The sequence below is a fragment of the Felis catus genome, chromosome C1 (assembly GCF_018350175.1).
Source record: "Felis catus isolate Fca126 chromosome C1, F.catus_Fca126_mat1.0, whole genome shotgun sequence".
In the NCBI taxonomy this organism is placed as follows: Eukaryota; Metazoa; Chordata; class Mammalia; order Carnivora; family Felidae; genus Felis; species Felis catus.
In genome coordinates, this window is record NC_058375.1 from 219,568,303 (window position 1) to 219,583,602 (window position 15,300).

Here is a 15,300-nt window from a genome sequence, read left to right on the forward strand (position 1 = left end):
CGTGGGGACGGAGGGCAAGGCTTGGGAAGGTAGGGGGACCATGCCTCAGTGTTCGGGGGGAAAACGGTTTGCAAAGCCCGAGTGCACAAGCCAGATAGTAGATCACATCGTCACTCTGAGGGCAAATGTCACGTCATAGCTGTGCCGGGTCACCTCCGCTCACATGAGGCCCCAGGGCCGTGGGTGAGCGCACAGGGCAGCCCTCCTGCCCCGGGCTGCCTCAGCCCCATGGCAGGCTCCATCCCGGAGGACAGCAGCATGCCAGGAGGCGGCCGTCGCCGGCCCGGTGTCACGCCCAGGTGTGACATGCTCGGCCCCCAGCACCTCAGGGCCACGTCCCTCTCTCCAGAGTTGGAGGCCATTCACACACGTATCGCCGAGAGCCCCGGTCTGGGGAGGGGCGAGGGCACACACAGGGAGGCACAGGGCAGAAAGAGAGAGGGTAGGAGAGAAGGAAAAGAGACACGAAGAAGCGGCTGGGGGGTGGGTGACGGAAAGCGGGCAGTGCCTGCTGCCTGCTCCCTCTCTCCTGTGGGTCGGGAGCCTGAAGGGCAGGCCCTGTGCGCCCCGTCCTGTGACAAGCCCGGAGAATCCGATCAGCACGACCCCTGGATGTGCCCACAGCTCTGGGACCTGGAGAGGCCGGGCTGCGGGCTCCTATCCTGCTCAGCTCCCAGGGCCTTGGGGCAGGGCCCGGTGCTCCGTCACGTAGGGAGGCCAGTGTCCATGAGCGAGGTCGGGACTGTGGGGGCAGAGGGGCTAGGTTAACAGGACAGAACAGCAGACACCAGAGAGGGAGGCCTGTCTTTTCTCTGGAAACACTGTCCTGAAGCACAAAAGCACGATACCCCAAGCTTTACCCCATGAAGGACCGTCCTTGGGAAAGAATCCGCTCTCTCTCGTGTGAATTGCACCCCAAAGTGAACTCGTCAGACTCCCGAGAAAAGCAGCAGGGCCTGCTGGTAACTTGGGAGGCGTCTGGTAGGAAGTGGCCATGCCGTGGTCCGCGTCCTGAAGCAGCCTCGGTCGCCCTTGTCCCTGCAGGTCAGCAGCCACGCCCTCCACTTCAGATTCCACTTCTGAAGTTCTTGTGAACAGGACTCGAGCCCCCGGGTGCACCTGCACGGCAGAGGGCAAGGAGGCCGGGGCCTGCCAGGCGACGGGTGGAGACAGGAGTCCCCCTCTGGGGGCCCAGACCCGGTCGCCAGGCCCGGCGTCCCAGAGAGACACGCGCTAAACACTGAGGAGGTCTGGTACCTCCTCAGGCGTGGCCGGAACCTTCTACGACAGAGTTGAAGGAAAAGCCCACGCAGCCTTGAACCCTCACGGGAGACGTTCGCGACGTAACCCAAAGCGTTTTCACGTTAGGTCCCCTGCACGGGCTGCTTTTGCGTCATTTTAAACAGAGGTCCCAGGGGTGCGATCACAAAGGCTTCTGGGCTGGTGGAGGGAGGTGGTCACCCCGGGGCGGAGCCGAGAGCCTGGGTACCAGCAGACGGGAGGAGACGAAACAGAAGACGGCAGAGAGCCGCACGAGGCTCCCTCCCGTGTGCCCCACGCTGTGCCAGAGTCACCCGCCATGCTTCCCGGTCCCCGGTGCCTCCGCCAGGCCGAGTGGTCACGTGACATCAGAGGACGAGTCTGCTCGAGGCCATGCAGACCCCCTGAGCTGCTGGGCTGCCAGGCTCGACCCTGCACTCGCTTCCTTCAATCCGGAGTCCAAGTGGGAGCACGGGAGTGGGGCAGGGAAGGGAGCACACCGGACAGACGCCGTGCTTGTGCCGTGGGAGATGCTGTTCCTGGCACGGCGGCGCCCCTGCACACAGACTGCAGGAGGCACAGGCCCGGTGGGAGGGACGGGAAGAAGCAACCGGCATGGAGAAGCCAGGCTGCACTGACCGCTCCCAGGGGGACGGGCTGGGAGCCCAGAAAGGACCGGAGCGGGAGGCTGGGGACGGGCAGGCCTGGGAAGCGATGCCTCTTCACAGTCGGGACTGGTGATGAACTTCAACCGCGATGCGAAAAGCGCACCTTGAGGACTCCTCTGCGCCACGCCCGGGGAAGGAGGCAGCGACCCAGCAGGACACCCCAGCACGGCACCCTTCTGCCCGGAACTGCTCCCGGCCGTGGATTCACCTGCTCCTCTAAAGTCACCCACGGCACCTCCAGACAGCTCACGGTGCCCGCCACATGTACAGCTGTGCGGCCTCCCTGGATACTCCCAGTGACACTCAGGTTTCCGGCTTCCGTGGGCCCCAGGCTCCTCAGTCCGGGCTAAGTCAGGGCCGCTCACAGGGGCTCTCGGGTGAGCCTGTGCGGGGAGGGAAGCGGGAAAACTCTCTGCATTTGCTTAGACTGAGCAAATCAAACTGGGACTCTTCTCCTCAAATTTTCAAACTGCAGAACTTGACTTCGGCATCTTTATGTTCTGGGTTTCATTTTTCCTCCCAAGTTGAGAGCAGACAAGCAAGCAGGAGGAGCGCGGCAGGCCCCTGGGACAGCGGGGCAGATGCGTGCTATATGCCCCACGCGCCCCTGCGCGGGCCCACCTGCGGCGGAGGGCGGCCCGCCTTCGGCCACGATGGAGCGCGTCCCGGGGGGCACTGCCTCCGGCCCCAGGGTCGTCCAGGGTCACGATGGCGCCAGAACCAGGAGATCAATGAGCACAATCCCCGACCCCCCCGGCACCCAGCAGGAGCCACACAAGGCAGCCCAGTCCTCCACCGCACCCCGTCCTCACATTACACACACACACACACACACACACACACACACACACACACACACACACGAAGGAGCATCACGTGAGAAGTATTACCACACGGGCCTTGTTCCCAGGGGATCTACTGGTTAAAGTAACTAATCAGCTCAGGTGCCAATAGGGAGCTTTTCTGGCGCTTTCCCCGGGTCGCACGGGGTCACATAGGTCTCACGTCTGCATTTGCCTCACGAGATGCGTTTCCTCTCACGGAAACCAAACGGCACAACCAACATGCCTGCGAGGCACCAGAAGCTTCGCGCCAGCCCAGACGGCTCCTGCTCCAAACTCCAAGACGTGAGTAAGAAATTCCGTCGCCGCTTCGACAGCGTGCTGGTCAAATACCCTTCACGGCGTGGGAATCCGTGTTTAAAGCTAGCCCTCGCTTTTTGTCTTCATTTGGGCAAGTTCTCGGGAGTTTCTGTAGTTTCTTCAAGAGGCCGGAATTTCCTTCGAAAAATTAAATTCCACCTTTGTCATACCGCCTTCCCAAGGAGCCTCCCCAGCTGACCCACGTGCGCACTTTAGGGGCGCGTGTATCACGGGCGACGGTGCCTGCATCCCGTAGCTGCGGAACCTTCGGGGGCCCGACCTTGTCTGAGGCGGTCTCTTCTCCAGCGGCACCGGAACACGGGGGTCCTGCCCCATAACTCGCATGCCGGGTGCCCAGCGAGGGCGCGTGGCTGCCATGACGAGCACACACGCCCGGTGGACAGCCCCGTACACGCCGTCGGTTAACTGTGGTGTGCTTCTGTGCTTCAAATATGCGTCCTGCTCCCGCTCCGGTCTCGCTTCCTCCACTCTGCTCCTGGATGACCGAGGCCCCCCCTCGACCCCGTTCCCTCCGTCAGGGCTGCTGAGCGTCCACACCGGGTAGCACCCGAGTGAGCCCCCTCCCAGTTCTGGGAGCCAGCACCCGGCACGTCTGGCACCCCGTGTCTCTCCCCTAATAGACGTCGCTTTCATAATCAGAGGGAGAAGCCCGTGACTTCAAAACAGTTACGACGATTCAGAAATGAGTGACTTAAACGTCTTCCAAGGGCACTAGAACCCAAGCACCTGATGCAGGCGGGTGTGTGGTCCTGGGGCCTCCCGCTCCCCGAGACGCCCATCTCTCCCCTTCTCCTCTGCCCTGGATCCCCGACACCTCTCCCCACCCGACGGAGCTGATGGCATGGCTGTCGCGTCCGTGCCCCAGGTCCCCACCCGGGAAGGAAAATGACAGTCTCCGGGAAGGGCGAACAGCTGTAGCCACGCCCGTAACGGCGTCATTTCAGTTTAGAAAACAGAAATACGATGCTCACCTAGGGTAACCGTAGCACAGGATTTGCTGTATCTGAGTGGTGGGCAAGCGGCTGGCTGTACGGTTTCTTCTAAGATATGACTACTTTGCAATTACAAATTCTACTTCATTTATTTATTTATCTTGAGAGAGAGAGAGAGAGAGAGAGCACGTGTACAAGCAAGGGAGGAACAGAGGGGGAGGAGAGGGAGGGAGGGAGAGAGAGAGGAAGGGAGGGAGAGAGAGAGGGAAGGGAGGGAGAGAGGGGAGGGAGGGAGAGAGAGAGAGAGAGGAAGAGGGAGAGAGAGAGAGAGGGAGGGAGAGAGAATCCCAAGCAGGCCCCGAACTGTCATCACAGACCCCGACGTGGGGCTCAAACTCACGAACCCTGAGATCATGACCTGAGCCAAAGTCACGAGTCAGATGCTTCACCGACTGAGCTACTCAGGTGCCCCTGCAATTAGAAATTTTAGAACAAGGAAAAGCAGAAAGAAAGGCTTGTTTCCCTGTGAGAAGCTACAGGGCAGGGGAGGTTAAGAAATCAGAAGTGACCCCAACTGACTGGAATTTTGGCCTTTTCCTTGTACGACACAGACTTTCCTGCCACGAGACGTCATTCTGTTTAAGAATTACCTCAGGTCTCGATTCAAGCGGGCACACCAAAGATGAGAATAGTGCTTTTCTATTTGAAGTCAGTCTTTGTAAGGCCCATTTAAAGAGAACCATTATCAGAAGAAGCCCGCGTTGGGGTCACCATCGCTCACAACCTGGAGGAGCCGGGAGGTGCGCGCAGGTCAACGGGGGGGGAGGCCCCCCGAGCCCTTTCCTACTCGGTGCGCGAGCTACTGCTTCAAGGAGCCGGCTCCCCAGGTGGACGCCGGAGTCATTCCTGCAAACCGCGTCCCGGATCGGCTTGCGTCCACACTGGCACGTGTCAAAAGAGGGCCGAAGTTAAACTCGACTGCCGGAGAACCCACCAAGGCAGACGGGGAAGGACAGAGAAGTACGGAGAACATCGTTGCTACTCCCGCATCATCACCGTGTGGCTGTGAAGGAAGTTTTCGTGTTAAGTTTCAAATCCTTCATGAGCCTGAATCAACATTTTTGGTGTGACGTACTTGACTGTGGGCTGGCCCGGCCGGACGCGTGGATCCGTGAGGAAGGCCCCGCCCCCTCACTACGGCGGCTTCTGCGGCGCCTCGCGTGCAAGCCTCACGGCCGACGTCACACCCCTGGCACCGCGTGCACGCGCCCCCTTCCTCGCTGGCGCCCCACGGGCACGGCTCCCCCACTGCAAGCACTCACCACCGGTGACACACACACAAAAGGCAAAAGCACCAGAAAACGCAGTTGTATCCGACTCGGCCCGCGGGGATCTGGCTCCCAGGAGGCGAAAGCACTTGCTTCGGTTCCCTGGGGGCACGCTCCCCAAGGCGTGTTCCTCGAGGCAGGCGGTTCCCCGCAAAGGAGGGGAGGAGGCGGAAGGGCCCGGGGGACATTCCTGGGACCCGGGACCGGCTCTGTCCCAGCTACGCCACACACGGTCTTCCGTGTCTGCCAATGGGACGCGAAGAGATGGCATCTGTCCAGGAACTACTAAAAATCAGACCTGTACATTCGATCCTTCTGAGAATCCTGCGGAGAAGGCATCAGTATCCCCGTCTAAGAGATGAGCAAACAAAACAAAACGGAAACTCAGCAACCGGCCTCAGGCCACAGCCGAGGGGTCGGCGGGGTCCCGGGGCCCCTCAGCCCAAAGGCGAAGCCCACGGGCCGTCTGACACTAAGCCGAGTCCCAAGCCGGGTCTCGACAGGCAGCGTGTTCTCACCGAGCCAGAAAATCCATTTGCAGCCCACCTCTTGGTGGCTCACGTGGGAGCGACACGTACCTACCCCCTTTGCGATGCGTCGGGCCATCTGCACAGTCTCCTCTGTCCCACCCCTGGGCGGGCTCTAGGAGCCAGTCTCAAAACGCCCGGCCACACGGGGACTCGCGTTTAAACAGGAATGACACCGGCAGGAGGAGCTGAAGAGCAAGTCACAACCAGCACGGTTTGCTCCACACGGACCAAAACCGGGGCACCTCCTGTGCTGCCGTGGAGCCTCCCTGCCCCCCACTCCGTGCGGGGTCACAAGTGAAGGGGCGGGGGGAAGAAGCAGAAGCTGTAGCGGGCCGTGAGCGGCCCCAGGGGCACGGAGCGCCCGAGCACCGTCCAGGAGCACCACGGAGAAGCAACACGATGCCGTGTTTGGGGAAACGCCAAGGAGAGGCAGGGACGGCTCTCCTCCGACACCTCCAGCCTCGTTCAAGGGCACGGGGGAAGGCGCGGCGGTGGGCGGGCCCCACGGGGGCCGGGGCAGAGGCAGGAGTCCGCCGGCGCTGCCCACGGAGGGAGCGGGCGGGGTGGCGCCCACGAAGGCCGGGGACCACCGAGACACGGGCCTCGGCGAAGGCAAGGGTCCGGCGGCGCTGGCCTCGACACGCCGGCCCGGGGGTCTGCGGCCAACTCACACCCCGGGCCCCGAGGAGGGACGGCCGAGCGGCCTGTGAGGGGGACCCGAAGGCGCCCAGGCTGTGAGCTGAAATCCTGGAGGACACCGGATGGGGGCAGGTGTTTCACAGAAAGCAAAAGACTGGAAAAAATGTTTCCACGGCCATCTAGATTCGGAAAACGCTGCTTAACGCTGCTTAAGGCGTAATATTTGGAAATCTCATACATGGAATCAAAGACACCTGATCACAGCTGACGTTCTTTAGTTGACGAAAGAAGGACAACACGACTGGGAGACCTTGTCACTGAGCGGCTAAAGCAATAAGAAGCCCGGGCCGTGGGTGAGGCGGGATCTGCCCGCGGTCCTGTGGCGGCCAGCAGCCCAGCCACGCCGGGCGGGGGACTTCCGGCCCCGGCCTGGGCTCAGAACTCTTTCCCGGGGGCCCTCCTACGGACGGGGGCCGGGGTCACGCCTAAGAGAAGCAGGTGGCCCCTCTGGGAAGAACACGCCCTTCGGAGCTCAAGACGGAAAAGATTCACTCCTTGGCCACTGAAATAACCTCAAGGCAACGCCCAATCCACTTCCACAACGGGTGGCCTATTTCACCCCCGGAAAAGAGCACAGGAGTCCACGGATCTGATGGCCCACCTGCCCCCCACACCCCCCGTGGGTGGAGCCTGCGAACGCCCCCCGGATGAGCCCGTGCCCACCAGGCGGGGCGTGCCGACTTACCCGTGCTGGGCATGTGGTTCACGCGGGCAGGGTTTAGCAGTTCCACAGGCTGGTCTCGGCCAGAAAGTCCATCTGGAGGACAGAGAAAGCATTTGGTTTCAGAAACTGCGCGCGTTTCCACGAAAATGCTTTACACTCAGAGTCTGCGAGGACGCTCCTCGCAGACAATGGAAAGGCAAGCGTCCTTCGTATTTTTACAGGAGGACAGTTTTAATTCCATCGCGGGTTATTTTTATTTGCCGCATCAGAAACCGAGAGCCCCCTCGGAGGACGCCAGAGTAGTCCCGACTGCAACAGGGCGGGCGACAGCTTCTGGCCTGAGGGCATCTACCCAGCTCGGCCGTCCCGGTTCACTTCGGTTTCCAGCCACGTTCCACCTACTTGTGCTCATCAGCACAGCTTTTCTGCAGAGACCGGGAGCCCGGAGATGATGGAAACGGGAGGACCGCTCGCCCTCTTCCCAGATGCTGACAGGTGGCCGGGGTGACAGCAGAAACGCGGCCCTGGCGGGGGTGGGGGGCCCGGCCGAGAGCAGCTGTGCGGCGTGCTGCGGGGGGACGCCCGAGGTCACCAACACGCCCAGACACGCTTTCGCAAAGATGCCCGGCCGGCTACTCGCAGCTTAAGGAATCATCTTCTTGAACCCACCTTGGGCCCGTAGTCGGGAACCGTCTCTCGCTCCCCAGGCTGGGCGCGGAGACGGAGCTGGCTGCCGGCCACCACCCTAAACCCGGAGCCGCCGCTCTTGCGCTCCCTGAGACTCCCCATCTCCTCCCGGGCAGAAGAGCCAGAAAACTCTGGCAAAACTTCCAGGAATCACACTTTGGGTTTAAAATTAGCTCCTGACAAGTGGTGCACAGCGGGCTGCGGTGACAGGCGCGTCATGACAGACATGACGTGGCGTCACTCTCGCGACTGCCTGGAGGAGAAAGTGCTAGTCTCACAGAGCAGCCGTGAGCTCCCTCAGGCAGACCTTCCAATCACGACCAAACGGAGGACATCGGATCAGCCGCGGTACTAACGCTTCGCTCTTTACCTCCAGCGGGCAACGCCTCGCACGGCCGTCCCGTTCTGCGTCAGCCGACCCGCGCGTGTCTCGGAACACGTTCCAAGTCCAAGGACAGAAGTCCTCGGAGGAGCTCCAGATGTGTGCTCCTGAGATCTGAAGACCCCCCCGCCCCGACTGAGGGAAGGGCGTGAGGCTTTCAAGGGGCAGCCGCACACAGGAACAAGCCACCACGAGACCCCCCCCCCCCCAGGCCACGGGGAGAAGCCACCACGGGGCGTCTGGGCCGCCTCCCCTCAACTGGCAACCCTTCCCCAACTTGGCAGGGTGTCTGCGTGGCTACAAGAAGACGCCAGGCGCCTTCGGGGCTAAGACGGTGCGTGGCTCCCCGAGGCGGGGGGACCGACAGCCCGTGTCACACCGAACACCTGCACGAGGGCCTTTTCTCAAAGCCCGGGACCCCTCGCCAGCCCGAGCACTCAGCCGTAAGCCTGCCACCTGCCACATGAGCTCCCTGGCTGCCATGTTGAGAGAGACCGTGAGACGGTGACGGAAAAGCACCCTGGAACCTTTCTTCCTGAAAATACATAGGTGAAATGTATTTTGTTTATGAACAAAATTTTTCACTTTCAAAAATACAAAATTCTGGGGGCACCCGGGTGGCTCAGTTGGGTAAGCGTCCAAATCTTGACTCTTGGCTCAGGTTGTGATCTCACGGTGGCGGGATCTAGCCCTGCACCGGGCTCCGTGCTGGATGCAGAGCGTATGTGAACTTCTCTCTCTCTCCCTCTCCCCCCCTCTCCCTCCCTCTCCCTCTCTCTCCCTCCCTCTCCCTCTCTCTCCCTCTCCCTCCCTCTCTCTCTCCCTCCCTCCCCTCTCTCTCTCCCTCTCCCTCTCCCTCTCTCCCCTTCTCCCTCCCCTCCCCTCTCTCTCTCTCTCCACCCCCCCTTCTCCCCTACTCACACATTCCGTAAAACAATAAGAAATCCATATACAATATATTTTTTAAAACTTTGGATCCCACTGTAAATACTTTCAGAGACACCAGAAGGCCCTTTTGAAAATCCTACTCTAGCTGTAGCTTCCCAGGGACAAGGGTCAGGAGCACGGTGCTTGGAAAACCATCCCACTCAGGGCTCTCAACCAGGTTCGCAGGAAGCCCCCACCTTGCAATCCCGTCCCCCGGAACGGACCCCCAGAGTCACCTCCCAAAGTCCACCTTCAACTTCCATCTGAGCCAAGGCTCTAGAACCAGAAAGAGTTTAGAAACCGAGAAGCCAGTTGACAGATGAGGAAACTGCAGATCCTGGGACCGGCTAGTGGCCGTGCCGGGCCAGCACCCCAGCTTATGGGAACACCTCCTCTCGAGTGTGGTCCTGAGCCGTTCATGTCTGCCCCGAGCCCCAGAGGTCCAATTACGCCAAAGCCAAACGCACAAACGGTGCATAATAACACGTCACTTATGTCCACGCTCAAGGGAGAAGGGGCGTCAGTCTCAACGCGCTCGATTCAGAGTGTGAGTTCAAAGATGCGTGGTCCTTAGTGCATCCCCAAGTATCGCCCCTGAGTGCTAAGTTCAAGTAGGGCTTCGCTGACTCAGCCCATCCCCAAAATGTCTGGACGCCAGACTGGGGTACGTCCCCCTGAGTCGCCAGCAAGACGTCGATGGCATGTCTGGATGAGTGGGCGTGCCGGGAAACGTGGCTGTGTGGCAAGGACGCTCCTGTTCTGTGGTCTGGGACCGTGGACCCGGGGCCTGCACGGTGAGGGGGGGTGTGAACTCTGACCAGATGCGCTTTCGTATCCTTCTTCCCCCTGAGCTCACGGGGCCTCCCGGGGAACCCACGAGGAAGGTCAGGCAGGTACCAGAGCCACACGCTGGGCAGGACCCAGGCCACCGGCCGCAGCCACGGCCACAGGCCGTAAGACCCCGGCAGAGGCCTGCGCAGCTGCGGCCCCGGGACAGCGGGGCCCCCCACCGCCTCACCCCGAAGAGCCTGGCCGGCCCGTGCCTGCACAGTGTGGACGCTGAGGCAATTTCTGTGACAAGCCCCACATCATCTACAGGACAACAAGAAAAAACAAACAGAAAAACAAACTCAGACACTGAAGAAAAAGGTTCAGCCCCTTCCTGATAGACTTAAAAGGGGTCTGCCCAAAAACTTATGTTTCTCGGACCAATAAACACAGTACACGAGAAATCCACATGCAGGTTACCTAACGAGAGATGGGGAGGAGGGGTGAGGGCTGGAGTCAGGCAGGGAGGGCAGAAAAGAGGAAGGGCAGGGAAGGGAGGGGAAGGGAGAGGGAGGGGAGACAGACAGACGAGGGCAAGGGAGAGGACAGGAGGAAAGAGAGGAGGGGAGAGGAGGGCAGGGGAGGGGAGAGAAGGGGAGGGGAGGGGAAAGGAGGAGAGAGAGGAGGGCAGGGGAAGGAAGAGAAGGGGAGGGCAGGGGAGAGGAGAGAACCCCCGTCCCCCCTGCACACTACTGTCCTGCTTGGTGGGGATGAGAGGTGTCTCATTAAGGTTACACCTGCCCTTCCCTGAGGGCCTCTGACCCTGAGCTGTTCTGGATTCAAGTCCTCTGCTCTGTTCTAAACAACCGGGTTTTGTCTTTTTTCCTGATTCAGGGGGATTCTGTACAAACCCTGACGGTGAATCCTCTGGGATCTGCCTGCTGCAGACCTCAGCTCAGAGACCGTCTGTCTTTAAGGTCACATCTGTCGATCCTGTCAAAGCTTATGCTTTCTGGGGCAGGTTTAGGAGGGTCCTCCGGAGCTGGAGGCGGCAGAGACGCTCCCCGGAACCGGCTCCGGCCGGTCCCGCGGCCTTGCCTTTCACGTGGGTCTCTCCTCTCTCTCTGCTCTCGGTTTTTGTCCTGAGGAAGGTGAGGGTTCTCTGGGGTGTGTGTGTGTGTGTGTGTGTGTGTGTGTGAGTTTTCAACGGAAAGCCAAGTGCCTCATCATACTTCGGCTGCTGGCTGGCACCCCAGCTCCGCCAATCCTCTGCCCCACGGGCCGATGTGTTTATACCTGTGCCAATAATCATACTGACATTTTACAATAATCCTTAATATCCAGCAAGGCAAGAATCCCTACTTCCTTCTCCGGAACGATCCTGGGTGATATGGGTTCTTTGCCACATAAATCCTAGAATCAGCTTGTCAAGTTCCAAAGGACAGAAAGACAAAAAGAAAAGAAAGAGACGAGGGGAGGGGAGGGGAGGGGAAAAGAGTAGGGGGGAGGGGGGAAAGGAGAGGGAAGGGGAGGGGCAGGGAGGGGAGAAAGGGAGGGAGCGAACTAACTGGCTGGACTGCGCCTCCCATCCGTGAACAGGGACTGTGACTTCATCTCATTCCTCTCAAAGGTGTTTTAGAATTTTGAGCCCAGCGTGATCAGAGCACTTTGGGTTTATGCCTAGGTATTTGGTATTTTGAGCACAACATTCTAGACAGCTTCTGCTTGCCGGGACCCAGAAACGCCATCGCTCGCCACACGCTGGTTTTGTGTCCCAGCATCTTGCGAGACTCACATTCGCTGTCATCCGCTCCCTGATGTTATTCTGGATTTTCCCCGTGCAGGATCACGTTGCCCATGACGGTGACAGTCTGTTTTCCCTTTTATTTCTCTTTCTTGCCTTATCCTTGGCTGGGACGGACGGTGCGTCCGAACAGAAACGCTGAGAAAGACCCCCGTCCCGTTTCTGACCTCCCCCTTCTTCCTCCCTGATTGCCCCGCACGCGCCCCAACCTCCCGGACCCACGGGCTCGTGGCAGCGATGCGGACGGGACAGCCGGGATGCTCTCGTGAATGTGAAAGATCGGGGTAAGTGCACCCCCGGAACAGTGCTCGGCACAGGGGTGTCTGATGCGGGCGGGGAAGCCACGGGAGCGGGCAGCACACTCTCCCCCCCACCGCGGACCCAGCGCCCGGCGCGGCCGCGGCACAGCTGCTTTCTGACTCGCGGTCACAGAGTCCGAGGTATGCGACAGCAGTGATAATTCAACTCTCCGTCCCAGCCAATTTCCCCATCCATTTTTATTTTTTTATACAAGCTTTTTATTTTAGAACAGTTGTGGATTTCCAGAAAAATTACACACAGCACGGGGAGCTGTCACATTGCCGCCTCCCCCGCGGTGAGCATCTCCCGTGGGCATGGCAGCCCGAGCTCCCCTGAGCTGAAGCCCGGGGGGACGGGGACGGGGCGGCTCAGGTTTCCTGTGCTCCCTGCTGCCCTCTCTCTGTCCCAGCCGCAGCCCGGGATCCCACAGGACTCCCTCTGCGCTGGGACGCTTCTTCTGACCTCTCGCGTGGGATGAGGGGACAGTGTGGAGGGGGGTCAGGTACTCTGGGGACTGGCCCGCCACTAGGACTTGTCCAATGCTCTCCTCGTCACGTGACATCACACACCAGCAACATGACCGGTCGCCGGGGCTGGTCCCCTCGGTCACCGGGCCAGCCTCCCCACTGTAAGGTGCTGTTTTTGTCCCTGTCCACACAGCACTCTCTGAAACGAGGCCGTTCTGCGGAGCCCGTGCTGCTGAAATGCTGTGGGCAGCCCGTAGTGTCCACTTCCCAGGATTAGCATGAGGGGCGCGCTCCCGGGGACACGGCGAGGAAACACCAGACACAGAGGCAGCCTGGCCCCCGGGTCCCGAAGGAGAAGGTGGCAGCGCGGTGCGGAGGGCAGGGCTGGGCGGAGCCGCACCTGAGCCACCTCGCCCTGCGAGCCGGAGACGGCCTTCAGTGCCACCGGCCTGGCTCCAAGCCCGTGCCGCCCGCGCCCAAGGCGAGACCCCGGGCTGCTCCGTCTACGCGTCTCTCAGGCCGCCCTGAAGACGTGCTGAGAACGAATCCTGTGTCTCAGGGCCTACCCTGGGCCTGGGGAGCAGTCAGCAGACTTTCCAGCAGGAACAATGACGGTATTCCTTCCCTCTCGCCCGTCCCCCTCCCCGTCATCTAATCCGAGGTGAGCTCGAATCTAAGAGGGAACATGCCAGAACGTATGCACAGGAAGGGGCTCCTCCCTACGAAGCGCGTGAGCTCCAGTCTGAGTCTTGGCCGGATCCTGGCTTGCCCTCTGCCGCCGGGTCTGCCGTGGCCCCACACGCGCTGTGACGAGCAGGAGGTTCTGGGGGCAAGGGGGCACTGGCTCCCGGGTGCCCGCTGGCCATTCCACCAGGCAGCCTGGAGTCGGAGCGGCCGTGACACGTTGCGTGCCGAACGAGGGCCGCAGCCCGAGAGGGAGGCATCCGGGTCCTTCCTGCCCTTCCAAATCTGGAAGCGCGTGCGGCTCGACGAGAAACTGGGGCCGTGGGGGTAAAAGCGGCTTGTCCCCAGGTTGGGGGGGCACCGAGTCGTACGAGCGCCCAGGGTCTCATGTTGAACAAGAGAAGCCCCGGGTTCACGTAGAAACCTACTTAACGCGAAAAGTCGCATCCCCGCCGCAGGGACACGTGTGCTCCTGTGCGTGTCGGTATGAAGCTCGACGCAGGGAAAAAGCTTTCCAGACACGGGCGAGCCTTCGTAGGGAGGGCCGAAGCTTGGGAGGCTCTCCTGCCTGGTGACGGACGGCTGGTCTCTGGCCTGCATGAGGATGGAAGGCCAGGCCGCGAGCAGCACAGCTTCTGGCCTACGGCACGCAGCAGGTGCCTGCACGGAAGGGCCACCGGAGCGGCTCGCCCCCCTGAACCCCGCCCCCATCTTCCGGGGGGCGCGGTAGGAACACGTGAGAGTCAGTGTGGGGTCACTGGGGCCTGGGCTCGGTGCCAACGTCAGCGGGAGGCCAGCGAGTCCCCGCACCTAACTTGAGAGAGTTGCACGATTAGTGACCTGGAAGTCGGACCCCCCTGTTCAATGAAATTCTAAAAGGGGACTCGTTACGCTGAAATGTCCCCGCACAGAGACACGGAAGTGATTCATCAGGCGGGCAAAATACTCAAATCCCCCCAGGCCCCCCATGACCTGAACTCACTCCCCAAAAGGACTTGGCCTCCCCCTCCGCCTTCCTGCCCTCTGGGCGCCGCCCGCCCTGGCACAGCCCGCCCCCGGTGGTGCCCGAGCCCGGGGAGGCCAGCACCCCCTGGACGGCCCACCCCTCGGACGGCGAGCCAGCGGGCACTCCCTGGCGAGTTCCGCCTCCAGCAGCAGGTGCCACAGTGTTTCTTTTCCTCCCCGTGCGAGTTACCGAAAACTACCCCAGTTCTGCAATAAAGCTTGTATCTGCCCATTAATGTGAATTAAACTTTAATGCGTTAAATGCCGTGAATTCCTGAGGCATGTCCAACGTTGCTGTGTGTGTATTTATCAGGAGAACGTGACGAAGGAACACACGGTCTTTCCCCTTAGAGACTTGTAAGACGTCAAGGCTCATCTAGGAAATACTCCTCTCCTCCACCTAAAAGTCAAAACTATCTCTAGCTACCTGTTTGTGGGAAACATGAGTCCAAAGGAACGTGTTCAAAGGACACCAAGAGGCTAAGCCCCGTCAAGTGCGGGGTGGGAGGCGGCCCAGGACAGTGACCCAGCTCCTCCCAGGCGCCGAGCCGCTACAGGGGCCCTTCCAGACCCGTCCGTCAGTCCCGACCTCTGCGCCTGGGTCTGAACAAACGACTAAAGAGACATTTTCTAAGACCACCGGCCAAAACCGAGCATCGCCTGGGTAGGAGATGATACTTAGGAATTATTCATTTTGTCGAGTGTGTTGATGGGCTTCTATCTGTTAGAAACACATGCTGTGGCATTTACGGGAAAATGTTGTGGCATCTGGGATTTGTTTCACATTCTCCAGGAAACAGAGGCTGGGCCGGGGACCGATCAAGCGTGTACGGCCCAAAAGCACAGGGTTCTGAAGGTTGGAGTCGGGCACGGGGGCCCCCTCTATGCGTTAACGTCTCTCCTTTTTCATCCGCACTTGAAATTTTTCATGCTATTTTCAAGAGATGCCAAGAATAAACATGAGCCCCCCCTTTCTGTTGAACGGCATCTGCCGCTGCTGAACTCCCGCCAGGCCATCGCCTAAGCAGCTCT

At 60.5% G+C, this 15,300-nt stretch overlaps 1 protein-coding gene and 1 long non-coding RNA gene across 8 annotated transcripts in view; one reads left to right on the forward strand and one right to left on the reverse strand.

Moving 5' to 3' along the window:
- Positions 1-15,300, reverse strand: part of HDAC4 (histone deacetylase 4) — a 294,826-nt gene that overhangs the window by 143,709 nt on the left and 135,817 nt on the right. For 4 of the 7 annotated variants that reach the window (XM_023259940.2, XM_023259939.2, XM_023259938.2 and 1 more), the window contains exon 3: positions 7,266-7,337. The exons of 1 other annotated variant lie outside the window; for it this stretch is intronic. In XM_023259940.2, the coding sequence (XP_023115708.1) occupies positions 7,266-7,337 (72 nt within the window). Of the gene's footprint in view, positions 1-7,265; positions 7,338-7,913; positions 7,938-15,300 lie in introns of those variants that run through there. 2 more of the 7 variants (XM_045034699.1, XM_019838979.3) reach the window with 2 other exon arrangements.
- On the forward strand, positions 11,739-14,504 carry LOC109502972. The gene is made up of 2 exons (XR_002161908.3): positions 11,739-12,096; positions 12,773-14,504. It is a non-coding gene; the product is annotated as an uncharacterized LOC109502972 (long non-coding RNA).